Below are 27,244 nucleotides of genomic sequence, written 5' to 3' on the forward strand. Positions count from 1 at the left end.
TGGCAGAAAACCATTACAGCTGCTATATCAGCAAATTCCAATGGCTGTAAATTATAAAAAACTGATCATATCATGTGCAGAGTTCAAGTGCAACTGGCCTAAAATTCTAAATGTGTTCAAGTAACCAGTGCAGCCAGCAGCTTTTGTCATTTATTTACGGCTTGATTGATTTTGAAATTGCTTGGATCAGGTTTGTGACCTGATGCTGTCTCTGGGTGATACCTAGCAATTCAGCACATTAACATTTACAATACTGTGCTGAAAGAAAACCAGCATTCTGTCTGTGCATACACTGAGTGCTAACAAGTGTTCAAGGGTCTTTATCTCCGATAAAAATGTCTGAATGGCATTGCATTAGATGACAAAATATCAGGCAAGTGGCATCTGCAAGCAAATGCTGCCAAGCCATCTTGGCAGTGAATTTTAACCAACTGGTATCGCAGTTTCCATTGGATGTATGAAGTGTGTTTCCATCACATGAGTCCAAGCAGAGTAACCACAATTCAACTATGAACACCATCCACTAACCTTTCACAACCAGCAAGTGTCTAAATACTTATTGTATTTATTTTTAACAATATATAAGATTCCATCATTAAAGACCTTATGAAATGTTCTACTTAAAAAGGATGCTTGTGCTGACCTTATTCAAAGTACATCCCACTTGATATGTTATCTATAATGACAGACATTTAAATAGTTTTAACTAGATTTGTTAGTAACTACACTGACAGTAAATGTTTTGAGTCCAGTTTATTTCAAAACCTCATATATTAAAATATGTTTTGATAATTCTTGCCTCAAATTAATATTCAACCATTATAATATCATCATATTTTTGCTATATTTACTGGGTAAACAAGTGAATCACACTAGCAGGATATATTAAGACAAGAGTCAATTATATAATTAATGGATTTTAAATAAAATATGTTTTCAGGACAAAAGTATTTTTCATGTCAGGTTGGGCAGGTGTTTTAAATCTTATGAATGCACACAATTTATTCATTTCAAGGTTTGATGCATTTTTTTTAATAAATTGTTTTGTGTTTCATTATTGTTTCGCTGCTTAAATTTTGCTGTCTTTATAAAAGACTAATTCCTTACCCCACATAACAGTTCTGCACGTGCTCAGTGAACTCTAGTAGCCTATAATATTTTATTCTCACCGAAATGTTTACAGGTTTTTGAAGCCAAATCTTTAAGATATGTACCAACAGAAAACGACTTTTACAAATAATTCTGCGAAATATCATCGATCCCTATCTTAGTGGCTTACCTAAACTCCGGCGCAGTGTCATTCTTCAGACCATAGAAAGCAGCGGAGAGTGTTAGCAGCCAGTGCGGCACAAACCTGCCGTGCTCGCACTCTAGAAAGGGCGCAGACCACTTGACATGACTTCTGTCCAGAATATATTCGCCCTGCACTGCTGGAAACCCTCGACTTGTTACCAGCCTCTGGGCTCTCTTTCGGTCCCGAAACTCGTTGTACCAGTCGGACTCAGGCGTCCTGTTTTTAAGGCGATGGCGCGCGGTGTTGGACAGATCCTGAAGCACTATGCGCTCCTCGCCTCTGGTCGCCTGAAGGAACACCTGCGGACCGGGCGCCTCGGGAGACTCCGTGTGAAATGTGAGCACCGCCCGGTAGATTTTAGGATTCCCTTCCAACATACTCGTCACGAGTGCGTGGTACCACTGGATATCCCTCCTCGGATGCTGCTCCCTGGAGCTGTTGGACTGCAGAAGCATGTTTAGGAAGTTGGTGGCGTGCGTCATGGTGTCGAGGACGCCGTGGAGGGAGGTGTGCGAGGCGGCGTGAGCTCCACCGCGGAGGCTGCTCAGCTCATACCGCCGAGAGCAGCTGACATGCTCCAGGGTGGATGAGTCCCCCGTGTGCAGGAAAGCGGTGACCACCCGCGGCAGATCCTCCTCGAGCTTATGCGCCACCGCCGTCCGCTCGGTGCTGGAGATGGTCGGCTGCTGGTGCGTCGACTCCCCGGTGCTGTAAACTGGGTATTTAGCCTTGATTTCAGGATCTTTGTCATTTTCAGACCATTCCACGTAGCCGTAATTCGATCCCTTCGCAATTCCAATAAGCAGAAGAAGGTAGAGCAGGAATGCATCCATGCCTCGACGCCAACGAGGACCGTGAACATTCTCCATCGACATTCACTTCATGAGTGCGTCCATTCCCCAGCTCAGCGTAAACAGACGTGCGTGCTCAAAAGTTACTCAACTCTAATGGTTCAGTCAGATAATCCACACACCGACCACGCCACCCACATCTGTGGATCTAACGCGTCAAGCCTCGTAGAGCATCGTTTCTGCGGTGGGTTACTGTAGCGTGCACTGCTCTCATCAGTAACGAATGCTCGCTCGGAGCTGGCGGGGGGCTGATTGTTTCCAAAAGCATCTTTCCCTCGTTACTGTACTGGAGACTTGTGAATGGCCATCGCTCCTGTCAGTCTTGTGCACTTGGGTGGGGTGAAGAGAGACGAGGGATGCTGGTACGGGATGTTCTCATGGGCATATTAAGCAATTCTTGTCCATTATTCTCCTCCATAATCTCATTGATATTAAAGGGTGAGCTTGATTTCACCAAGTACAATATGTTCCTGGATCAACATCCTTGTCCAATCAACCAATCAGAAATGAGAGATCTTCTACACCCTTGTTATTCACCTATCATTTTCCACTGATTTTAGGAATAAATTATGGGTAAAGTTAGGTTAAGGGGTAGGGATTGGGTTAAGTCTGTATTTTTGGACAATAATGTTGATCCAGGAATATGTCTTACTTGGCAAAATCACAGCAACCGATATTAAAGATGCATTATTTTGTATGCTAAATGTTACATTATTAGGGAAACATTAAACCTGCACTGTAAAAATGCACCTAAATAAATGTCAACTTGTTAATTCTTAATAGTTTCTTTACAGTTTACGATAAAAATGTACATGATAGCATGTAGTTTTACTGTTTTTAAAGAGTGAATTACCTTATAATTGCTTTTGGGCCTATGTGTTTTTGTATTCACTGCCATTGCCCTGCTGATGGTCATAAATATGCCGGATGAGCAGAAAAAGTCATGCGATTAAAATAGGACACATTTACAATACACTCGATTAAAATAGGACACATTTACAATACACTGCAGACGCTTTTTTTCCAAAGCAACTTACACTGCATTCAGGCTATACATTTTTTACCAGTATGTGTGTTCCCATGGGAATCGAACCCTGGGAATCGAACCCACAACCACTGAGCCACAGGAACACGATTAAAATAGGACACATTTACAATACACTGTTGTTAAAATTATATTTTTATTAGTAGAAAGTAAAGTACTTATATGAGCCATATGTGGATGTATTCTCTATTTTGTTATCTGTTATGTGCATTGAAATGTTTATGGCATTTTATGTTGCTTGCTGCAAAGCGCTTTATATAACAGATTGTTTCAAAGCAGCTTCACAATAATAAACAGAAAAATAACAGTGTTAATGTCTTAAATATTCATCAGTTTTTTAACAAATTCAATTTTAGCTGCAAAGCAGCGACAGCACATACAGTAAGTGTCATTATTCAGCTCAGTTCTCAAATCATCAAGATAGAGTCCTCTATTCATAAAATTGCTTTCTCCATTAAAAAAAAGTCATCTCATCTGCATCAGGAGAGAAATATGCACTTATAAAGCACTGTTTACAAGCAAAAACAGCTCTAAACAAACAATTCATTTTTTTATGTGAGAGGACAACAGGGAATTACTTTTTTTTTCACTGGAGACAGCATTATTATAGATTAAACAATGGTTTAAACTTTAAAGAGTTAAATCGTCTTAATGATGGATTTGTTTCTTACAATCACACAGCTTTTTACCTCAAAGATGTGAACTGATGGACTGGAGTGGTGTGGATTACTTGTGTATTATTGTGTTGTTTTTATCAGCTGTTTGTACTCTCATTCTGACGGCACCCATTCACTGCAGAGGATCCATTTGGGAGCAAGTGATGGAATGCTACATTTCTCCAAATCTGTTCTGGATTTTCTCTCAATATTATGGGATATCAAAAGATACCAAAATACCCCTACAAGGACAGTAAAACCTGAAATCATCTATTGCCAGAAGCGGTAAACGATACCCTCGAGGAAAACGGCTTATTTGGTACTAAACAATCTCTTCATAAAAACATCATTGGCTCAGAATAAAAGCAACAGAAGTCATATATTATTAACTATACATACAATAATGTGAATCTAGTACACGCTTAGTATTCTGCAGTTTTGTTTTTTTGTTTTCAGCACATTGTGACACTTATTTGAGACTGGCATTTCACCAACACCAAAAATGAAATGGGAATATAACTTAACAAATGACACTGTAATGTTTTGTATGCAGCTTAAATAAACAGAAATTGACATTTATTGTGCGGGGAAATTTTTTTTACACACCTACATTTATTGCTAGATGAAGTATAAAGTGCCTAAAATTTGAACGAAGTGCAAATCAGTAAAACATGATTAAGACTACACTTAAAAGCCTATAATGTAAATCTCAGTACATCGGTCTGATTTCATCAAGCATTGGAGTGCATGCTAACATGCCAAGATCAAAGAACTGCCAGAGTTCCTCAGAAGAAGGGTTGCTGAGACTTAGAAATCTGGTGAACCAATTTCAAGCTGTTTATAACCCACCTGTACAGATTTGGTCTAAACTGGATGTCAGCAAGGAAGAAGCTTCTTAAAATAGAATGTCAATACTGAAGTTTGTCATTCAGTGCCTCCATGAGGAACCGGAGTAATGTGGCTACAAAACCTCATGTTTGATGAAAACCAAACATTTGAGAAAAAGAACCTCATACCAAGCGAAAAAAACGAGGTGGAGGTGTTGTGGTGGAAAAGTCATTGTCTAAAGCAATTTATTGCAAACCAAAACAGAAACATTACAACAAAGATTACACAAGAGCATGTACATCAACACTAAAAAAAGGTTTGTCATGATGTTTTTAACATGCAGACACAATTCTTAAAGTATTATTTACAATTTGATTAATTTAGTTAATAACTTCAGCTACACATGTAATAAACAAGTGCCGGGGATTGCACTGAACCCAAACTGTCTCACTTGCACCCACATACCGATGCGCCAAGCCCCGCCAGCGGTGACACCCATTGAATGCGCTCCCGATGACGTCATGGCGAGTGTCGTCATCAGCAGCACTACCGAAGTGGACGCGAGAAGAGTTCGATTCATTCAACGAGCTGAAAGAATCCAACATGGCAGGACGGGAACGCAACCAAACAGACATGGATAAAGGAATTGTGGTTTGTGCGCTTGCAAATAAATTAAAAGCATCGCAAATGAAGCTCGTGTGAAACCAAAGCAGGCGGATTGTACTTCATTGTAAACTTTGTGACCACACTGTAAAAGTAGCCAACACGCAGTTGCAACTTTGCAACACGTGAGGAAAAAAAATGCATATATGTCTGATCTCAGCTGTGCTTTGCAGATCCCGGATGACTGGCCCGGGTACCCGCTGGACCTGTTCACCTCTCCCGAGCATTACTGCGAGGATCTGGAGTGTGTCTACATCCCACACGGAGTTATCATGGACAGGTACTGGAGGTTAAATTAAAGAGTCAACTAACCACCTTCTGGTCACGTCCACCGTGCAGACTGATGAAATCATTCTGCTATTACAGGTTTAAGTGAGACTTTTGGACCCCACTGCATATTGAACAAATGAAATGCATATTTTAATATTTTAATTCAAGTTTATTTGTATAGCGCTTTTCACAATACAAATCATTGCAAAGCAGCTTTACGGAAATTTTAAGCTTCTACAATATATTTAGTAGTAGTTTATCAGTGGTGACTGTCAGTTAATGTAGCCTACCTTTGGCAGAAATGTACGTAAAAAAATAAATTAAAGACGTAGTCAAACATAATGAACACTATTAACAGCAATTATTATATGTTGCAATATATATTAATATAAACCAACTTTATTTTGTGCTGTATGTTATTCATATTATATTTTTGTAAACATTTCAGCAATGCATTTAATTTTGTAAGGATTGTCCTTTTTATGATTTGAAATATTTACAACTACGGTGATTTACAGCATAGTGCCTGATTTATACTGAAATCAGTGTTTCATAATGGACCTTGTAAAGTAGTTTTGAGGTTAACATCTTTTTATTTTTATGCAAGCAAATGTATTCTAAAATTGTGTGAGAAATGGATATATGTGAGTGATGCAATGAATTGCCTTTCCTTTTCAAAGGTTAATGACAATTAATTTGCACGTGGATTCATTTTGTATTTACACTACAATTATGGTTTGTTTGTTAGCTTGTCATTTTTAGTCTTGATTGCATGTTTTACCAGTGAAATGAAAAATTATCTTTATTAGGTATCAGAATTTGAAACCCAAATTAAAGGATTATAATAATATAAGACAAGAATAAGAAGCATGAGACATTTCTACAGGATTTTTTAAAATTCCCATTGTAATCTTTATTTGTGCCAAAATGTTCTGCTGGAATAATGTCTTTGTACTGGACAGTTATTTGTGCCAAAATGTTCTGCTGGGCATTAACTAATGTTAACAAGCACATCTTTTGATTTTAATAATGCATTAGTAAATGCTGAAATTAACATTAACTAAGATGAATAAATGCTGTAGAAGTATTGTTCATGTTAACTATAGTACTTAACTAATGAACTTTATTGTAAAGTGTTACCGACATCCCACAGAAAATGATAAAAGTCTTAAGTCATATTGAGACCTGTGTGTTCTAAAGTAATATTTTTGTCATTTTTTGTTGGAAATTCGCATGAGGATCAGACATGGTTCTAAGAAGGATTATTTGACCAGTAATGACTATAAAGCATGTAGACATTGTGTCATTTATTTCTGACAATTCAGTATGAAAACTTTATTGTAAAGTGTGACAATTAGACTTTGTTGTGCTGTCATGGGATTTTCCAGGACAGAGAGACTGGCCAGAAATATCATGGATGATCTTGGCGATCATGACATCGTGGTGCTGTGTGTGCTGAAGGGAGGTTATCAGTTCTGCGCTGACCTGGTGGACTGCATCAAAGTCCTGTGCCGACACTCCAACAAGACCCTTCCCATGAGGGTGGACTTCATCCGGCTCAAGAGCTACCTGGTGAGCACGCATGGAGTTTAGTGTTTCTGAGATATTGTTCCATAGATGTGGTTTTTCCATTTTCCTCGGAATTTCAATGTAGAGCAAATTGAAACTGGTTTTCCTAACATGCTAACACAGCATGAAACTGCTTCGATCATATGATGAATCACAAGTTTCTTTCACACTCGTGCACGTGGACACAAATATTTTATTTTACAAATGCCACTTTGTTTGTGATTTTCACATCACAGCATGCCTTCATGATCATGAGTCTTGGCTTTCTTGCATGTAAATGGCTGTGTGAAGCCAGACATGCAACCAAACCTGATCGAGAATCATTTCTGATTATTATCAGTGTTTATAACCAGCTGTGCAGCTTCATATTTTTTGTGGAAACCATGATAATGCAGTTTTTAAGTTCCTTTGATTAATAGCAATTGCAAAAGGACCAATAGGTCACTAAAGTGTCTGCAAAGGCCTAGAGTAAAATAGTAGCCTATATATAAAAAAAAAAAAACCTTTACCTTTTTTTCTCCTAGCTATCATTTTGTGTGTATATATATATATATATATATACAAAATGATAACTAGGAGAAAAAAAGGTAAATTCACTAAGTGGCATATTTTGGCTCCAACTATATATATATATATATATACAAAATGATACTATTAACAGCTTTGTTCTGATTAATGAAATGTGACGATGTTGTTGTTGAGTGTTGACTGTATTTTATGTATTTAGTCAACAGAGGGCGTCGTGATTTTATATTTGTCATGCTCTGTATCTCATCTCAGAGTTTGTGAAGTCAGTTGATTTCCATATAATCACTTTGTCTGGAAAGCATCCACTTAGTATTGTAATAATAATAATAGTTTTGACACTAGCTTGATCTAATGTCTTGGCTCATTTGTAGTATATAGTAAGTCTTTCCAGATGCACTGGTTCAAGTAAATATGTACTAAATGTTGTTTTTTCCTTTGTATTTTCATTTTGATTAGTTGTTTTTCCACCTTACAATGAAACAGTAAAATATAATACTTGATTTCACTCCAGAATGACCAGTCGACTGAAGATCTTCACATAGAAGGAGCAGAGAACCTGTCTGTGCTGAGTGGAAAGGTAAAGATATTCTCAGCCTTCTCATGAAACCTGGCCATATGTCAATATGCAAAAAAAAAAAAAAAAATAGTTTTCCTTATGAGAAATATAATGAAATATAATGATAAAGTTTTTGACTTTGTGGTGAAATGTGACCTGGACATGTTTTTTTGAGATTCGCTTTTTGAACTGTATTTAAATTAACTAGGCAAAATTTGCTAGTTAGGAGCACGTTTTTGAAAGGTAAATGCTTAAAGTTGACTCGTCTGTTTCTGTGGAATACACAGTTTTACAGGTCAAAGGTTCGCAAGCAAGACATGCAAAAGACTGACACAGACACACACACACACACACACACACACACACACACACACACACACACACACTATAGCATTCTATTCCCATTCATATAATTTCTGTAGACATGTCTATGAACTATTTTTATTTGACTTAAACACTATAATCTAGAGACAATAACTCAGCAAAACAAGTCAAAAGAGTTCATTCAAAAAAAAAAAAAGTCATTGTGATGACTAATTTAAATATGCATCTTATTTTCTTTTTCTGTATTCTTTCACAAATATTGTAATGCCACTTTATAAATTTCCCTTCATTAAAACCATTTTATAATAATTATACTATTTTGTCTATATAATTGCATTCATTTTATTTAATGGTTCCTAAATTCTTTAATTTAAGACTATTCTAGTTATAATGGATTTTAAATTCAACCCTTCGTTTAACTATTGTTTTCCTGTCTTCAGTTGCTGGCTAAGTGCAGTGATTCTGAATATGTGTGATAGATGTGACTGAGAGGTTAGAGTTTGTCAAAGGTTTATGATGTCTAATTCTTCAGTAAGAGGATTGATCTGCTCCGTTGCTCAGGTAATTGGATTTCGCAGCAGAGCTCAGGATTGGGATACAGACACAGTTCTTTAGTAAAAGATCTTTTGTCTTTTTATTTCCCCTGAATATGAATTCTCTCTGTTTTTAACTTGGAAATAAAGCAGGTTTTTTTTCTGTTTGTTTGGTGGTCTACACACAATAGTAAATACATTTTAGACAAATTTTCTTTGTGTGTTTTTAAGAATAAAATGCCTCCAGTCTAGCTCATGGGTAAATCTAATGAAAACAGGACACTCTTTACCCCAAAAGAAATTATATTCAAAATATTTAAGCACAATCCCACAAATTATTACTCATTAGTACAATTCATCCAAATGGTTTACTTCCAAGCTGTTTTTGTAATTCCTATTATTGCCAGTGCTGGATCTCATTACTGTAATTCACTTTTGCCCTTTTCCCATCATTATACTGACCTAGTCTGAGTATTGTGCTAATTTTGCATTGTTGTTGTTGTTTGACTATGTGAGTTGTTTTTATATATTGTGAATATTGTGATGTTGATATATCCTGAGCGTTCAGTGTCTCATCTTTTTTTGTGTTTTTTTACATGTTCTGAAGAACGTCCTGATTGTGGAGGTACGTCTGCTGTCTGTCTGGATAAACTCACTCCCTCGATCACTTTAATATCCTTCGATAAACAAAGGCCTTTCAGATGCTTTATTCTTCTGCTTACTTCCTCGCTCTCTCAATACGCTTGACCATTTCAGAGGTCAGTCAATCATGTGCCGTTTTGCGCCTCGATTTATTCAAGCAAAAAAGCTGCATTCGTTCCACGTCGCTTAGAGGAAGGATGATTGTTTTCAGTCGTGACTGTCATTTTTGCTAACTTTCTGCTTTTAATGATGCCATATGTTCCCTACATTTAGCTTTGATTTGTTGTTAAATAATAAGTTAGCTTAATACATTTTATTTTTCTTTGTTTACAGTCTGATCCAGCTACAAAAGTGCAAAAGAACAATATTAACGTTTCTCTAAAAATAAGGGCCTACATTAAATATATTATATTTGCATGTGTAAAAATTCTATAATATTTGACCCTGGACCACAAAACCAGTCATAAGGGTCAATTTTTCGAAATCTGAGATTACATTGAGATTCACTTCTGAATAAATAATCTTTCCATTGATGTATGGTTTATTAGGATCGGACAATATTTGGCCGAGATACAACTATTTGAAAATCTGGAATAGGCATTGACAGGGTGATCTAAATATTAAGATATTTGGATTTTTGGCTTTATGGATGTATTTATTTGGTTTTTATATTTGAATTTTAAATGTAGTTTTGTATATTTACGTTTTTAAGTTTGGAAATTATCTTCATGGAACATTATCTTTACTTAATATCCTAATGATCTTTGGCATAAAAAAAAATAATTTTGACCCATACAATGTAGTTTTGGCTATTGCTCCAAATATACCCCAGAGACTTAAGACTGCTTTGTGCTCCAGGGTCACAGATAATACTTATATTCAACAACAATGCATTAAATCGATCAAAAATGACAGTAAAGGCTCTTACAATGTTACAAAGTATTTATTTCCAAAATAAATGCTGTTCTTTTGAACTTTCGATTCATCAAAGAATCCTGGAAAAATGTAAATATTAAATATTAAGCAGCACAATTGTTTTCAACAATGATAATGTAATAGTAATTATGAAATATCAAAATTTTGTTCTGTATTTTTGAATACAGAACAAAACAAAACAGAACAGACTTAGATTCTGTCATGTGGGCTTCTTATGCTGATAGTGTGTGACAGCCTTCATCCCAGTGTCCTTATTCCCACAGGCCATCGTGGACACTGGAAAGACCATGAAGACCCTGCTGGATCACGTTGAAGCCTTCAGCCCTAAAATGATCAAAGTAGCCGGGTGAGTCCCCAGACTGATAGATTAGTACTGACTGAGCTCTGTGTTTGTGGAGGCACCTTCTTTAGCCGGTCAGTACAGTAGGACTGTGTGTGTGTGTGTGTGTGTGTGTGTGTGTGTGTGTGTGTGTGTGTGTGTGTGTGTGTGTGTGTGTGTGTGTGTGTGTGTGTGTGTGTGTGTGTGTGTGTGTGTGTGTGTGTGCTGATATTTTTGATAGACCTGCACATATTGAGTGTTTTCTGGGCCTTGTTTTGTACCTGTCACAGTTTGCTGGTGAAGCGGGTGCCCAGTGGGACAGGATATCTGCCAGACTGTAAGTGATGATTACATACTCTACTGCATACTACATCGAAATATCTGTGAATAATAATGTACCAGTATAATGTATAATAATATATGGTTACACTTTATTCTGAGGACTGGTTCTCACTATTAACTAGTTGCTTATTAGCATACATATAAGTAGGATATTGGCTGTTTATAGGTACTTATAAAGCACATTTTAATGTCTTAAAATTCTGCATGACCGTATTTTAGATCCCTTAATCTGCCCCACACCTAAACTTAACAATTACCTTATGAACTATTAATAAGCAGCAAATAAGCAATTTAATGAGACAAAAGTTGTAGTTAATACTAGTGAGAATTGGACCTTAAAATAAAGAGTGACCTAATATACTTTTAACCCTATAAAGCCTGCTGTATAATATTTTATACACAAAGGCGTCTAAATTAGGAATATGATCAAACTGCTTAAAAATCTGTACACAATCTACTGTGTTGGTTCTTACTTTTGGTTTATAGTTTTTAGTCTGTTCTTTTTTTTAGCAAGTAAAAGGCATTCTAGTATAATTGTAAAACCTTAAGGTTGTGCTTGCTGTGAAATCTTTACTGATTTGTATAAAGTAAACGTAATAATAACTTATATAGACATATTTCAAGATAAACACTTTCGGCTTTTAGAAAAATCATGTTAAAATGTCAGGATCAAATATGATTAACTTATATAGACATAGTTGAATTGCATTGCATGTTTTGCCTCAATAAAACCTACTAACTTATATAGACATATTTCAAGATAAACACTTTCGGCTTTTAGAAAAATATTGTTGGGAGATACAGAGCAACAACTGATATTTATATGCATTTTATGTAAAGATTTGGCTATACTTTTATAAGATCTCATTGGAATTCATCTTACTTTTTGTCCATATAAATGTCTGCACCAAAATTTCATATTTTTATGAATCGAACTCTGTATAAAACTGAGGGTTTTTTCTCCTTGAATATGAGCTCCATATTCTCACTATATGATACTATATGAAAAAAGCCTAGTGTATCAAATATTCAGCAAAAAAAATTTGTTGTTGTTGTTTTCTTTTTTTAAACTGGTTCAATATACTGCTCATTAAAATAAAAATTAAAAAAAATGTTGGACTAATATTTCATGTCAGGCTTTTCAGGGTTAAGAGCTCTGTTGCCTGATTTGTGTTTCCCACAGAATATTAGTATGAAAAACACAGATTAACATTTCCATTTCATTCATATGTGATATTTGTTCCAGATGTTGGATTTGAGATCCCCAATCGTTTTGTGGTTGGCTATGCCTTGGATTACAATGAATACTTCAGAGATCTCAATGTAAGAGCCACTCTATCAACACTGTTAACTGTTGCACTGACTGAAATTGACATCTTGATAGGTTAATTCAGGCTATAAAAGTGTACCCAAATGTTGTTTTTCCACTTCTGTCAAAGAGCATTTTAAAAGCTTAATGTGAGATTATCCCCAGACGAAGGACTCGCCCCGTGTGTCGACATATTTCAAAGTCTGGACACGACAACTGGTGTGAGATCAGCGGCTCGAGCGCTCAGAGACACGTGCAGAACTTCTCTTTAAAGCATACATGAGTTTGTTTGCTAGAACTGCAGTGACGTGTAACTCACCCGAGCCTGTAATGTCTACCCAAAGCGTGACATGACAGACAACATTAGCACTGCGAGAGTTAGGGAAGAACAGTCTCTCTGCAGCTGCACAGTTGTCCATTCGTCTCCATTTGGAGGGGCGGTTGCTAGGGGTAAGTGAGCTGTTGTGAAAAATGACACCCACTTCAGAGAATGCCTTGGGCTGTTCAAACTCAATTATCCAACAATCTAGTATCTGTCTCTCACATGCATAAATCATAGACAGTGAAATCTAGTGAGCTCCCTACATAGACGTGATGTCTGTAGGCACGATGCATCCTTGTGCAGAAAAAAGCCAATCAAACATTAATATTGTGAAACGTTATTACAATTTAAAATAACTGTTTATTTTAAAATATTTTAAAATGTAATTTATTCTTGTGATGCGCAGCTGAATTTTCAGCATCATTACTCCAGTCTTCAGTGTCACATGATCTTCAAAAATCATTCTAATATGCTGATTTGCTGCTCATGTAACTTTGTTTTATTATCAATGTTGAAAACAGTTGTGCCTAATATTTTTGTGTGGAAAACAATTCTTTGATAAACAGAAAGTTCAGAAGAACAGCTTTTAATTAAAACAGATTTTTTTTTTTTTTTTTTTTTGTAGCAATGTAAGTCTTTGCTGCCACAATTGTAATGTGTCCTTGCTGAATTGAATTTTAGTCCTTGCTAAAAGAATTCATTTATTTTAACCAAAATGCATAAAATAAAATACATAGCTGGCATGCAATAAAATGGACAAAAATACATAAAAAATGGGCCCCATATATAATTAAAAACCACATTAACATAAAAATAAAAACTTTTGTAACAATGTAATTTTTTGGTACTTTTAATCTATTTGATACTTCCTTGCTGAATAAAAATAATAATAATAAAAAATGTATTCATGAAAAAAAAATCTTACAGACCCCAAACTTTTTAAAAGGTAATGTAATTAAATCATAAAAATGCAAAATACTTTTAAAATAAAATTAATCAAAATAATGATTTGAAATAATTGATTAATATAAATATTATATTTGTTTAACTGCATGTGATTTGACCATCAACTGATGTGTTAAATAAAGGAAATATTACTCAGGGGGATCTTCCAGGAAATATAAGGGGTTCGGTTAACAAAAAAGTTTGGAAATCTCTGAACTATCATATCAATACTGATAAAGTTCAGTCTAATTAAATTTGTAGACTATTTTACAAAGTTTTTTGTATTTTTATACATAGTATAGTACATATTATAGGCATCTAAAGATTTATAGTCTTCAGTTTTTATTTACTATATTTTTTGTGTGTACTAGTCGGCCAAACAGGTTTCTTCAGTTAAAGTTAACATTTTAAAATAACAATCGTGGTCCCAGACAGTGAGTGACATTACATATTCAGATAAAATTTAATTTTCTCCATTCATTGTTAAAAAACAAGCAAACAAAACTTGCTAGCTAGCATTAGTGAAGCAGTCAGGAGAATCTTTCAGCCTCCACCTAAGCTCTGCCCATAAAAACGTCACAATGTTTACTAACTGAAAAAGGGTCTACTAATGTTGCATTATTAGCTTAGTCACATGCTAACACCAAACTCACCAAGAGCGGAGGATCTTCGTGTGAGGAGTGCTTTTTGTGTGACACAGAATTGATGTCTGTAGAAAAAGGGCTCCGAATCAGTCATTTTCGGAGGCTTCTTTCAGTCAAGAGATCAGCTTCGCCTGATAACGGAGCCTGCTTGGAATCTGCTGACATCTTTGTTAACGGATTTCTATTTAATTCCTGTTCTCATCTAGCTACATTTGTACATTACTGCACTTGTGATGTGTTTAGGGTCCGACTGAATGGCTTACTGTGATCCTTCTCTCGTCCTCACAGCACATCTGTGTGATCAGTGACCGAGGGAAACAGAAATACAAGATCTGAAGAAGATGATCTCACTCGTACATGAGTATCTGAAGGCTGACTGGAGGATGCAAGGTGTCTGTGGATCTCAGTAGAAGATCTCCTCTTCTCCTCCTTGCCTTCGAAAATGAAGTCCAGGGTTACAACTGACTGAATACCACATGTACCTTATACACACAGAAGTAAGCAGAAATAGCACACTAACATACTACTGTCACTGTTATATATATATGTTAGTATGCTATTTAGTCATTAAAGGGGGATAGTTGAACAAATGTTTTGTTGGGTGAGTAAATGATGACAGAATTTCCATGTTTGGGTGAACTTTCCCTTTAAGACTAAGTGTGTCTCATTTTAGAAAAGGCTGTCATTACAATGCAAATATGAATTGTGTTCCTTTCAGTAATGGAAAGCTGTTTACTTACACTGTTAATAATAAATACTTCTCGTTCAATTATTCACCAGCAGACGCTATAATAAGTGAACTACAGCTTAAGAAATTGTTGGCCAACTTTTGTGGAAGTTTACATTTATGTGGATGTTTATACATTTTAGAAAATTTCCATGTAACAGCATTAAAATTTTATGCATGTGTATTTGTCACTTGTGTCGTTTTTGTTTACTCAGTATTGAACAATAACGATGAAAGCCTGCTTGTTTGGTTATGGCTTGTTTGCTGTGGTATTGTTACTTCAGAAGACGACTCAAACATGCCACACACCTGTAACACACACACAATGGGATGAAGTGGAACAGAGTTTGTCTGGGTTTGTGTTGTGTAACTGCGTCTGTTGCTCATTGTTTCTTTGCCCAGCCTCTTCTGCTCGTCTGACTGCTGCTCGTGTTCAGCGCAGGTGAATTATGTGGCGCGTTTCCGTCAGATATATAACGTCCAGTTTCAGGTGTACCTGTGAAAGTGCACTAAAGTCATGCACAACAGGAATTACAGTAATAACAGGTTCATATTTGTCACTATGCCCTTAAGAAAACTCCGATGTTGGCTTGACAAAGCATCGTCTGATTTTAAAAAAAAGTTTAAAATGTCTTGATGTTGAAAGCTGACCTTATGTCATTTAAACCTCATTCAGGTCTGTTTTGACCCGGAAGAGATACATTTTTTTTAGTTACACATTTCATGTAGGCTACAGGTCACTTTGTAAAAATTTAAAAATACTTTTTGTAAAATTATCTAGGAAGTTACTAGTCCCAGAAAACTTTGGTGAAATATATTCCCCATATTTCACACTCTTTCGGAGTTGAATTTTGAGAATTCATGAATATGTTTGCCTATTGTCAAACTATTGCACCATGAAAAATTTTTTATTTAGTTTATGAAAGTAAAATGAATGTTTTGTTTGAAAACTTTTCAGAATTGTATTTGCTGTTTTGATGTTTTTTAGAAATACATATGTAGGTTTCATACATTTAATTTTTAATTAATTTAAATGTAATTAAATTTCCTTCATTCCAATGGGTTAAATACTGGTAATTCTCAGATTATATGTCCTTATAAATTTCATCCAATTATATAATCATCTGAAATTTCTTACTAATGTTGAGGAAAAATATGTATTTTGCAGCAGTTTTTGGTGAGGTTCATATGTAGTTTGAAATTTAAAAATTCTAATTTTTCAGTTTTCTATTAAGAAAAAAGGGGAAATGCAGTAATAGCATGGTAAATGATGATAACATTCAAACCTTTGGATTTTTTTCACATTCACTTATTAATGAGAAGTTGCTGATCAGATACAATATGGTTTTAATCGAAAAGAAAATTAAGTTACAAGCTGCTGAGTTTGGTGGATGTAGCTTGAACATTTGTTACAGTCAAAAAAGGATTTCATTGTTTGGAGAAGAGCTTTTACAGTAGCAGTGCTCTGTAATTTTGTCAAGCCAACACACACTCTAAAAAATGCTGGGTTATTTCAATCCAACTTTTGTATGTAAAAATTTAACCTAACGGTTGGGTTAGTCCATTTGACCCCAATGTTGTGTTGAAACAACCCAGCATTTTTTAGAGGGTAATGAATTGTCATTTTCATGCTTAAAACAGGCCAGTGATTAGCAATTGAACATAAAATTGCTGACCAAAATTATAGAAACATGGAACTATATATATAAGAACCTAATTAAGAATTTTGCCACAATTTGCCTTTAGAGCAGCTTTAATAACCAATAAAGATTTACAGATATGTAGAAAGTGATAGGAGAAGCCATGAACACCTTTTGTTTTCATTGTGGTTTTCATGAAGTTGGCTTGTGTGTGTGGAGACAATTTCATCCTGGAATTTGGGAATGTTATAAGTGTGTTTGTACCCTGATGTACATGACTTGATATTTCTTGGCTACTAAAACCCCTCATTAGACCTAATGACCCCCACAGGACTGCTGTCCGTGTCATTAGGGATTTCCAGCATGTTTAACAGATGGCAACAGACTTTGTGAGGTGAAGGCATCCTCTGACTTGTCAAAAACAAAGTCATCCCAATGCATGAAATTAAGTCATTAATGAGTCCTAATGAGTCCTATGATATGTAGCTTGTTCGTTGCTCAGGGCTCTAGAGGCCATTAATATAAGTACTTTGACTGAGAGTCCTTCTAAAATGACTTGTTTCCAGCTGTTTTGAATGTTTTGAATTTGAACAAAATCCTAACCACTTCTACTTTCTATTTGATCTGCACAGAAAGAAAAAAAAATCCTAAATGCATCCTACTTTATAAATCAAAGTGCATCTTAAATTCAAGTGAACAGTGTGGACATATGCAATTCAATAAATTAATTCAATTAACTTCAGTACTGCAATTGTCACAAAGCAGTTGCTCATTTGCTAATACAATAACATTAATGCATGTTGTTTTTATCTTTACATTTAAATAAACAATATTCGATTATTTTTATAACTAGTATATAGTGCAAAAAGTTTGTATGCATGCTCTTCATTTGGCTTATGCATAAGAACACTTTCACAATGGTTTTTGCCTTTATAAACCCAATTGGTTGCTCAATTTTAATGTGTAATTTAGGATCGAATCTGATTGATTTTATAAATCAGGCCTCAGATTTTTTTTTTTTTTACTTAAGAAAAATGCACAACATTTTTAATACAAAAGGCAAAAATCAACTTGATTGAGGGTCATTGGACAAAAGTAAATGCTGTATTATATTCAATTGAGCTCTTTTGATTTGGACATATATCTACATTCATTTGAAAGCCTATAATTTACAGATCACATTAATAGCTGACACATACTGTACTACTAATTTGATAAAATGATTTATTTAAAAGTAAAACCCCCTGAAGGCTATGTACACCAGTTTGCTCTTAATGCAACTCATTCTGACTGCAGGATTGCTGGAGGAGCTTCCTGTCGTAACCAGTCTCACAGTTCCTCAATTCTCCCAATGCAAAACGATTGCAAACCAGTGTCTACGTGACCATACAGAGTTACAGTATCAGGCAATACTATTATCTGTTACGTGACTATGAGGAACTAGTAAAAGCTAAAATAAGCATTAAAGATCAACTCCTACTTTGTGTCCAGTCTCCACCCAAATTAAAGTAGACTATACCATTGGCAAAGTTGGTTTCAAGGATGTGACTCATGGCATATTTTATGCCCACTCCATGTTCAAGGCAGTGAGTTTCCTGTTACAGTGGTGTGTAAGTGGTGCATTTCTGTAATGTGTCAGTTCTGGCCTCTAATTAAAGATAGACAATGTATTGTGTATTCAACTGACTCTGCTGGAGGTTGGAGGGTTCTCTGTCTAGACTGGATACTTCAGGAAATGGCAAAAATAATTGATTTTGCTTCCTTAAATGTCTGATAGCTATGCAGAGAGACGCACAAGCAAAAGAACAGGCCAAAACTCAATGAACAGACTGTAAATATTTATTTTCTTTCCGTCTAAAATCCCTTACTAACCTTGAATGTGCAAAATTATGTTCAATCTATGATCATGTAAAACCTGTAATGTTTGCTGTGTACAAAACAGAACTGTAGATCAAAAACCAGGTTTACTTTGGTAATATATTCTAATATACAGTATATTATTTATTCTAAAAGCCCCCCCCCCCAAAATTGTGCTGTAAAGCTCAAATAAGACGTTACAGTGACAATATAGGCCAGGAACACACTGAACAAAGAGATTAGAGCGGCTAAAAAGACCTACGCTAAAAAGTTGGAAGACCAGTTTACTTCCAACGACTCAACTTCAGTGTGGAGTGGACTGAGAGCCATCACTAATTACAAGACACCATCCTCCTGCACTGAGGCTAATCAACGACTTGTTAACGACCTGAATGAGTTTTTATTGTAGATTTGAAACACCCAACACCCATTCTGACCATCTCTCTACACAACCGTTAACACCTCCTGCAATCCCCCTCTCTACACCTCCTGCTCTTCAAATCTGTGAAGATGATGCGCGCCAGGTCTTCAGGAAGAACAAAAGAAGAAAAGCACCAGGCCCAGATGGCGTTACACCAGCCTGTTTGAAAACCTGTGCTGACCAGCTGGCCCCCATCTTTTCACAGATCTTCAACAGATCTCTGGAGTTGTGTGAAGTGCCTTCCTGCTTCAAACGCTCCACCATCATCCCCATTCCAAAGAAACCCAAGATTACAGGACTTAACGACTACAGACCTGTGGCTCTAACATCTGTCGTCATGAAGTCGTTTGAAAAAAACTGGTTCTCTGGCTTATCTGAAGGACATCACTGGACCCTTACTGGACCCCCTGCAGTTTGCTTACCGATCAAACAGGTCTGTGGATGATGCAATCAACATGGGATTGCACTTCATCCTGCAACATCTGGACAAAACAGGGACTTATGTGAGGATGCTGTTTGTGGACTTCAGTTTCGGCTTTCAAACACCATCATCCCAACAGTCCTCCAGACCAAACTGACCCAGCTCTCTGGTTCCTAGTTCTATCTGTCAGTGGATCACCAGCTTTCTGACAGAGTAGGCAACAGCTAGTGAGACTGGGGAAATTCATGTCCAACAGCTGCTCCACCAACACTGGTGCCCCTCAGGGATGTGTTCTCTCCCCCCTGCTCTTCTCGCTGTACACCAAGCGACTGCACCTCAAAAGACCCCTTTGTCAAGCTCCTGAAGTTTGCAGACGACACCACACTCATCGGTCTCATCCAGGACGGTGACGAGTCTGCTTACAGACAAGAGGTTGAGCAGCTGGCTGTCTGGGTGCAGTCTTAACAACCTGGAGCTGAACACGCTCAAAACAGTGGAGATGATCGTGGACTTCAGAAGAAAACCCCCCTGCACTCCCCCCACTCACCCTCACTGAACAGCACTGTGGCTGCAGTGGAGTCAGTCAGATTCCTGGGAACCACCATCTCTCAGGACCTGAAGTGTGACAATCACATTGACTCCATTTTTAAAAAGGCCCAACAAAGGCTGTACTTCCTTCGCCAGCTGAGGAAGTTTAACCTGCCACAGGAGCTGCTGAAACAGTTCTACTCAGCCGTCATTGAGTCTGTCCTGTGCACTTCAATAACTGTGTGGTTTGGTTCAGCTACAAAATCAGACATCAGAAGACTACAGAGAACGGTTCGGACTGCTGAAAGGATTATTGGTACTCCCCTGCCCACCCTTCAAGAACTGTATACATCCAGAGTGAGGAAAAGGGCTCAGAAAATCACTCTGGATCCCTCACACCAAGTTACCCCATCTTTGAACTCTTGCCATCTGGCCGGCGCTTCAGAGCCGCAAATACCAGGACAGTCAGGCACAAGAACAGTTTCTTCCCCCAGGCAATCTACCTCATGAACAGTTAAATGTTCCCCACTTATACAATAAAAATGTGCAATATCCTTATATTTATTTGTTACCCCTTCATCCTAGTACATCCCTGCATCTTACTCAATCCAATTCCATTATCATTTATAGCACAATTGTTTATACACTTATTTATCTGCAAAGGGTTTTTTATTTTTTATTTTTTTTGACTGTGTGTTGTTGTCTTTTGTGTACTGGAAGCTTATGTCACTAAAACAAATTCCTTGTATGCGCAAGCATACTTGGCAATAAAGCTCTTTCTGATTCTGATTCTGATTCTGATTCTGATATAAACAATAACAATAAGTATTGAATTCTGCCTTTATTACATTGTAATTATTAATTATTATTATACTACTATCAATTAAGCACTCATTAAATAGTTTTATAATTAATAATAATTGTAATTGTGGATAATTATATAATTATATATAATATAATTAAAAATTATATCATTTAAACTATGTATTTATTATTAGTTTATACCAAAGTGTCAAATATGCTCATTTCAATACAACTGAAAACATTGTGGCTTGATTGGCTATATATAAATATATATCCTGCAAAAAAAAAAAAAAAAAACTTACTAGATAACATTTTACAAGAAAATACTATTTTAGTCTTTCTACTTAATTTCATGTTTAATTCAATGTGTTTCTTTGTAATTAATTGCAATTATGATAAATAGTGCCATTCACAAGTGTGGGACGAGTAAGATTTTTCACTATTTTTGTAAATAAATAAATCTATAAATAATTAGATACTTTTTCCAGGATTCTTTAAGGAGTAAAACGTTCAAAAAGACAGCATTTATTCTAAAGAAATGTTTTCCAAAGCAATAGAAAAGTCTTTACTGACACTTTTGATCTGTTTAATGCATCTTTGCCAAATAAAAGTTTATTTTTAATAATAATAATAATAATAATACATTTATTTATTTAAATGATACTAGATCTTAGTGTCATATCTTGCAGCTTTTTGTGGGGGTTTTGTGCTATTACTTTTCTAAGCCATCAGATGTATGATTTTTGCCTGACAGTTCAATAAAACAAAATGCATTCAGATGGGCCCCGCACATATCTAAGGACCAGATTTTGGCTCTTTTGACCTGGGCAGTAAGCAGGACCAGGCCAAGCAGCTGCATAGCAACACACAATCTGCTCAGAACACCTTAGCAACCACATGGCCAGTGGCAATGCCACATGGCAAGCAAGCCCCACACACACTGTAAACATATGGATCCTCATCTACGTGGCTTTCACAAAACTAAGAAAGGGAAAAAAGGAGCACACAAAAGCAACATGAATCTGTTGTCCTGATGTTTTAGTTTTGTTCTCATGATTTGCCAGTTAAATAAAAGTGAGGCATTGATAAAGTGAGTGGACATTCACAATAGAAAATGGGCGGCACCATCAAGCCTTATTCATACACCTGACATATGACTCCTGCATTTAAATAGAAGCGGATAGAAGAGTTTCAGTGTGCTGTGAAAACAAAGCAGCCCTCTCTCTGTTTGGCTGTTTAACCAGAGTTTTTGTTGGGTTTGTTCACTATTTCCAAGCACAGGCCCTCTCTGAGGTGAATATGAAGTGATCTGCTGTGTGTAGCCTATAAGTGAGGTTGAAGAAACTGTAGTAAACAAAGCTGTGACCTTCCAAAATATCACAATGGGCAGGTTATTTGAGTATGATTAGTAATCTAATCTCTGTGGGAGTCACTTATAATGTATAAAAAGACCTTTCCAAACACACAATCTTTCTTTTCCGCACTGTTTAAAAATTCTGAAACAGGTGGCCCCTTCGGCTGGCCGTGAATGAAAGGAACATTTGTGTGCGGCACTAGAAACTCAACACTTTTCACAGGGCTCTCTTTTCAAGTTATCGGCTGCTTGAATATATACAATGAATTATTTCCAACTAACTGATCTATCTATCTATCTATCTATCTATCTATCTATCTACACAAAACTACATATTATGTACTGATACATTATTCACTAAGTACTACAGTATTATTTTGAGCTGTATTCTATTCAAGACATACAAATAATACAAACAAAAGTAGTGGTTCAAACGTGCAATACACAAAAACTATTTATTATGCACACAAACACACACACACACACACACACACACACACACATACATATGTATTTTACTAATTCACTACACTACAGTATTCTTCAGAGCTGTATTTTTCCATATTAATCTATATATGAAAACATATAAATAAAATAATATTGTAGAACGATATACCAAATGAATTGTGCATATCACTTATAGGCCTGGTTTCACAGACAGGGCTTAGGTTAAAGCCAGGATTAGGGCATAAATCAATTAGGACGTTTAAGTATCTTTTTGTTAACACGCCTTACAAAATAACATTACTCGTGTGCATCTTGAGACAAAACATATGGTGATTAGGCTTAAGCCTTGTCTGTGAAAAACCGGGGGATATTCTGCTAAATACTGACACTGACTTAAGTATACTGGGGTGGCAAAGAGATGATGGATCCAGTGTGGTGAAGCTCTGTCAGACTGTGAGCATAGCAGCCACTCCTCTTGCGTCTGCTTTGTGGGGCATAGTGTATGTGTGCAGACATTCCACAGCCACTGCCAATCGCATGCCAAAACTGCCCGACCCTGCTTTGAACCAGGCATGTGACTCCAGTAATCCAGACAAACAGTTGTATTAGAGAGAGAGAGAGAGAGAGAGAGAGAGAGAGAGAGAGAGAGAGAGAGAGAGAGAGAGAGAGAGAGAGAGAGAGAGAGAGAGAGCATGTGAAAGTTGGGGGGATTTTGTCCATAGACAAAAGTATATAATTATCCTAGATTATAGTTGTCCATGCAACCGATGCAACTGTTGACAGACGTTTATAACTGAAAAGTATGATCTGTTGGTCAAGAATAAAATTGTTGGCCTACTGACTGGAGTATCTATACATAAAATAGCTATGGCTTTGTTTTGTCTTACATATGATGTTAAGAAAACCTATATTGGGTACAGTAAACCATATAAATAACAAATATTTAAAAGTGCCAATTATTTAGATTCTGTGGAAGAGTAGGATACCACAAACAGTTTCTTTGTATTGTCTGATCAAACTGTGTCACAGGGTGAAATATAAACAACAGCACTGTCTATTTTTTTTTTTTTTGTGTGTGTTTAGAGACAAAACGTCCAAAACAAGACGTTCCATCCCACACCATTGCTCCATTTGTTCTGGTAGCATATGACAACTAAACAAAGATGGGAGGAGGACATACATCCCCACGAGCACAGAGTCTGTTGACTTTAACCCTCACCTTCCGTTTGAGGTCTGATCATAAAACATATTATTTTTGAAGTATTGGGTTGATACTTCATGACTTTTACTAATGCTATGAGAACTGATTATAAACAAACTTTCAGTTTTCAACATGCATTAGATATCCAGTATGGAGCAAGTGTTGCAGAGACCCCAAGTAAACATGAATAAATTGCTATGAATATGTACTAAGATTCTCTTGTTTGTGTACACAATGTAGTGGTTCAGTTTTTAGTATTTATTTTATTTTGTTTTATAATTTTATAAGTGTGTGTGTTTATATTTTATAAGTGTGTGTGTGTTTTATTTCAGTGCCCAAACTGCCTCCAAACTGAAAACTTGCTATAAAAAAAACAAAACAAAAAAAACCTAAATGTTATGTTAGCTAAAATATAAAACTTATTTTATTTCAGCCAGTTGCCAAAGCAACATTTCCGTTTAATGTGATGTAGTAAAATGAAAATCAAACTAAAAAAATACGAATAAAAAAATAATAATATAAATTAAAAATAAAAAAAATAAAATTTCATATTAAGTGAAATAAAAATAAAAACTGGATACACGAAAATAAAAGCTAATTCAAATTATTATTGAAAACTATAATGGTATCTCTGAATGAATGGATAACAACATTTCTAAAAAAGTCTGTCTACTTTGTTGCACTACAGTAGGTTGCTTCAATAATACAAAACAATATTGTTCACAAAAACGCTGGCTGTATTAAGAAAAAACTGAGGAGTGAAAAATTAAAATAAAAATGTAGAGTTTTTTAAAAAAGGGTCTTGATAGATATAACAGCTTGTTTGGAGAAAATAGTATTTGTAAGAACGCAAATCATTGGCTGAAATTTAAACGTGAAGTGTTAGGAAGAATCTGATTGGATGTAGAGAAAGGGTGGCGTTTCCAAGGATCCCGAGTGCGCTCGAGCCCCGATCCTGCTAGTGCCGTGCGCGCGTGTGCGTCGAGTCCGTCGGACCGGGGAACAGGAAAACTTTCGTACTGTTTTTATCCATCAAAAACCTTCGGGTTGAGGACAAGACACGGACCTATCCTGTCGCTTAATGAGTTTTTTGGTGCGCAATGGGCGTTTACAGCGTTACATCAGCGCTTTATTCCCAACAGGTAGGTGCTGGTTAGCCATTACAATACCAGTTAGCCTTTACTTTGTTTTGCTAGCTACTCATGCTAACCAAAGCCAAAGGTTTTATATATCACTCAAAACGCTCCAACTTCGCCCAACACGCGACGGTCTTCAAGTGTTTGCTCGTGAAAACGAAGTTTGACACTTTTAAAGTGTATGCAAATACAGTCGGTTGTGTTTGAGTGCGTTACACGACATCAATTCACAGCAGAAAGTTTCCTGGGCTGTTAGCCGCTCACACACACACACACACACACACACACCAGTTGAGTCTGACCACACCACATCAAACCGCTCCTCTTACAATCCGATTAGGCTCTCTGTCCCGGGTTATCATTTTATCTTAACAAGATTAAACTTGTTTAATTAGCTCGTGTGTTTGATACCTCTGAGATTTTAATAAAGAAAATGTGAGGCACACGGGAGAGACTCACGGTTTGCTGGAATGAGCGATTTTTAGGGCGTTTATATTGGCCGAAGTCGATTGATTACTACGGTTAACGGGGTAACCACGTGGCATCTGTCAAAAAAGAAATCAGAAACCGCGTCAAAACGTGTTTAGAAACCTGAAGATGTGCAGAGAACTGTGAAATTGATTGCAAATGAAATGCAATTTCGCACTGAAGATTTAAAACTGATGTTTCTAGTAAAACCAAAGTGTTGTCAAAAATATAAACATGAAATGAAAGTGATCTATTATGATCATGTTAAATGCTATTGGTTTTTAGTAAATAAATGTTTCTGAAGGTTTTTGAATATATGCCTTTTTGTTTGATCCTCCAGGGTGTTTTACCCAAACATATGGAAAACCAAATCCACTTGGATGTTGAAGTGTGATCTTGGAGCTGATTTGAGGAGGTTTCTCTAGATGTGGGCTGCAGTGGTGAAATGATGGCGACACATTGGAGGAATTCAGGCGATGATGATGAGGAGGAGCTGGATTATGCCGGCGCATCTCAGCACTGCGAGGTGAGACCCGTGGTTTATCCTACGTGATGCTTATAGAAGGAAAAGCCCCGCTGGTGGGTTGCAATGGAATTGGATCATTGACCGTCATGACCTTTTGGGTTACCAGCCCAGATCTGTGACTCTAACCAATAGTCAAATACCGATTGTGTGCCGACTGAGTTGATCTGTCATCCATAAATGTTTCTAACCAGTCATGCATTATTGTTTCTATTGAAAATTGTGTAAGTTTGAATTCAGCACGTGCCATTTTCAATGAGGTGGTCTCTTTCACTGATTAAAATTCAACTTGTCAACAAATACAGAAAGACATTTTTGGGCATATTTTCATTTTTGGTGGCTTAATATGAGCAATACTTCACACTAATGTTGGAACGTGTGGCACTGGCTTGGAGGAGAAAATCTTTATGAAATTTGTGTCATTATGATAAGAGTGCTAGAGGACCTGTGTTGTACTGCAGATGTTTTTATTTAATCAACAGCTTGCGCATCTACATCAGTTACTGTACTCTATAGTGAGTATGACTTTACTTCAGTCATATAGTATGCACAGGAAAAGCGCTATTCAAAGGTCATTAACCCCAGAAAAACACACCCTATCATCAGAAGTTTGTCATAAATGAGGTATGGGATAAGTTGTGAATAGACAATGAATTTCTACTTCTAAATTGTCCATTTTTTAATTAAATGCATCAATCTGATGCACTTTGGGAGCAAAATTAAGAGCTCCTTCAACCACCAAATTAAACAGTGAATAGTATATTCAATGACTTGAACCTGGTCTTCAAAGTTGTGATAGTGTGTCAGTTCTTATCACTTTGGTGTTTATAACAATTTGAATGTAATGATAAACATAATAATACTAATAACTGAATGTTATTATTATTTTCCTAAAACAGTTATATATAACTATTGTAATAAAACGGCACCGTAAAATAAATGTGAATGAAAAATGAAACTTTTTAGTAAAAAGATTACACTACAGTAGTAAAAAATACAATACTCTTTCAATTTCTTCACTTGCAAGAGTTAAATCTTCTTTTATTTTAGCTTTTGTTTTGTAGGGAAACCTTAAGATTCCCTTTCCCAGATGTCTCAATACAAATCTAGTGAAGTTCTGAAATCATCTGAACACAGTGCA

The 27,244-nt window shown here is 36.3% G+C and overlaps 3 protein-coding genes across 4 annotated transcripts in view; 2 read left to right on the forward strand and 1 right to left on the reverse strand.

Annotated features, from left to right (window-relative positions):
* Positions 1-2,601, reverse strand: part of LOC109099048 (probable G-protein coupled receptor 158) — a 48,236-nt gene extending 45,635 nt beyond the window's left edge. Inside the window, 1 exon segment of the mRNA XM_042769776.1 lies at positions 1,280-2,601. Coding sequence (XP_042625710.1) covers positions 1,280-2,169 — 890 coding nt within the window. The 5' untranslated portion in view covers positions 2,170-2,601.
* Positions 2,602-5,166: 2,565 nt separating this feature from the next.
* Positions 5,167-15,484, forward strand: LOC109068075 (hypoxanthine-guanine phosphoribosyltransferase-like). Its single transcript, XM_042769770.1, has 9 exons — positions 5,167-5,325; positions 5,511-5,617; positions 6,996-7,179; positions 8,216-8,281; positions 9,725-9,742; positions 10,959-11,041; positions 11,305-11,351; positions 12,603-12,679; positions 14,865-15,484. Exons 1-9 carry the CDS (start codon positions 5,188-5,190, stop codon positions 14,910-14,912), a joined length of 768 nt encoding a protein of 255 aa, XP_042625704.1. The 5' UTR covers positions 5,167-5,187; the 3' UTR covers positions 14,913-15,484.
* Positions 15,485-24,888: 9,404 nt separating this feature from the next.
* Positions 24,889-27,244, forward strand: part of LOC109099015 (rho GTPase-activating protein 21-like) — a 66,733-nt gene continuing 64,377 nt past the window's right edge. For both annotated transcript variants that reach the window (XM_042769785.1, XM_042769793.1), the window contains exons 1-2: positions 24,889-25,118; positions 25,921-26,106. In XM_042769785.1, coding sequence (XP_042625719.1) covers positions 26,026-26,106 — 81 coding nt within the window. In that variant the 5' untranslated portion in view covers positions 24,889-25,118; positions 25,921-26,025. The remainder of the gene's footprint in view (positions 25,119-25,920; positions 26,107-27,244) is intronic.

This window comes from Cyprinus carpio, chromosome A2, assembly GCF_018340385.1.
Source record: "Cyprinus carpio isolate SPL01 chromosome A2, ASM1834038v1, whole genome shotgun sequence".
In the NCBI taxonomy this organism is placed as follows: Eukaryota; Metazoa; Chordata; class Actinopteri; order Cypriniformes; family Cyprinidae; genus Cyprinus; species Cyprinus carpio.

Bases quoted from the DNA above. Each gene is read 5' to 3' on its own strand.
- LOC109068075 (XM_042769770.1), top strand. From the start codon at position 5,188: ATGACGTCATGGCGAGTGTCGTCATCAGCAGCACTACCGAAGTGGACG. The intron at 5,326-5,510 runs GTTTGTGCGCTT...TGTGCTTTGCAG, and splicing joins ACATGGATAAAGGAATTGTG to ATCCCGGATGACTGGCCCGG. The intron at 11,042-11,304 runs GTGAGTCCCCAG...TACCTGTCACAG, and splicing joins AAAATGATCAAAGTAGCCGG to TTTGCTGGTGAAGCGGGTGC.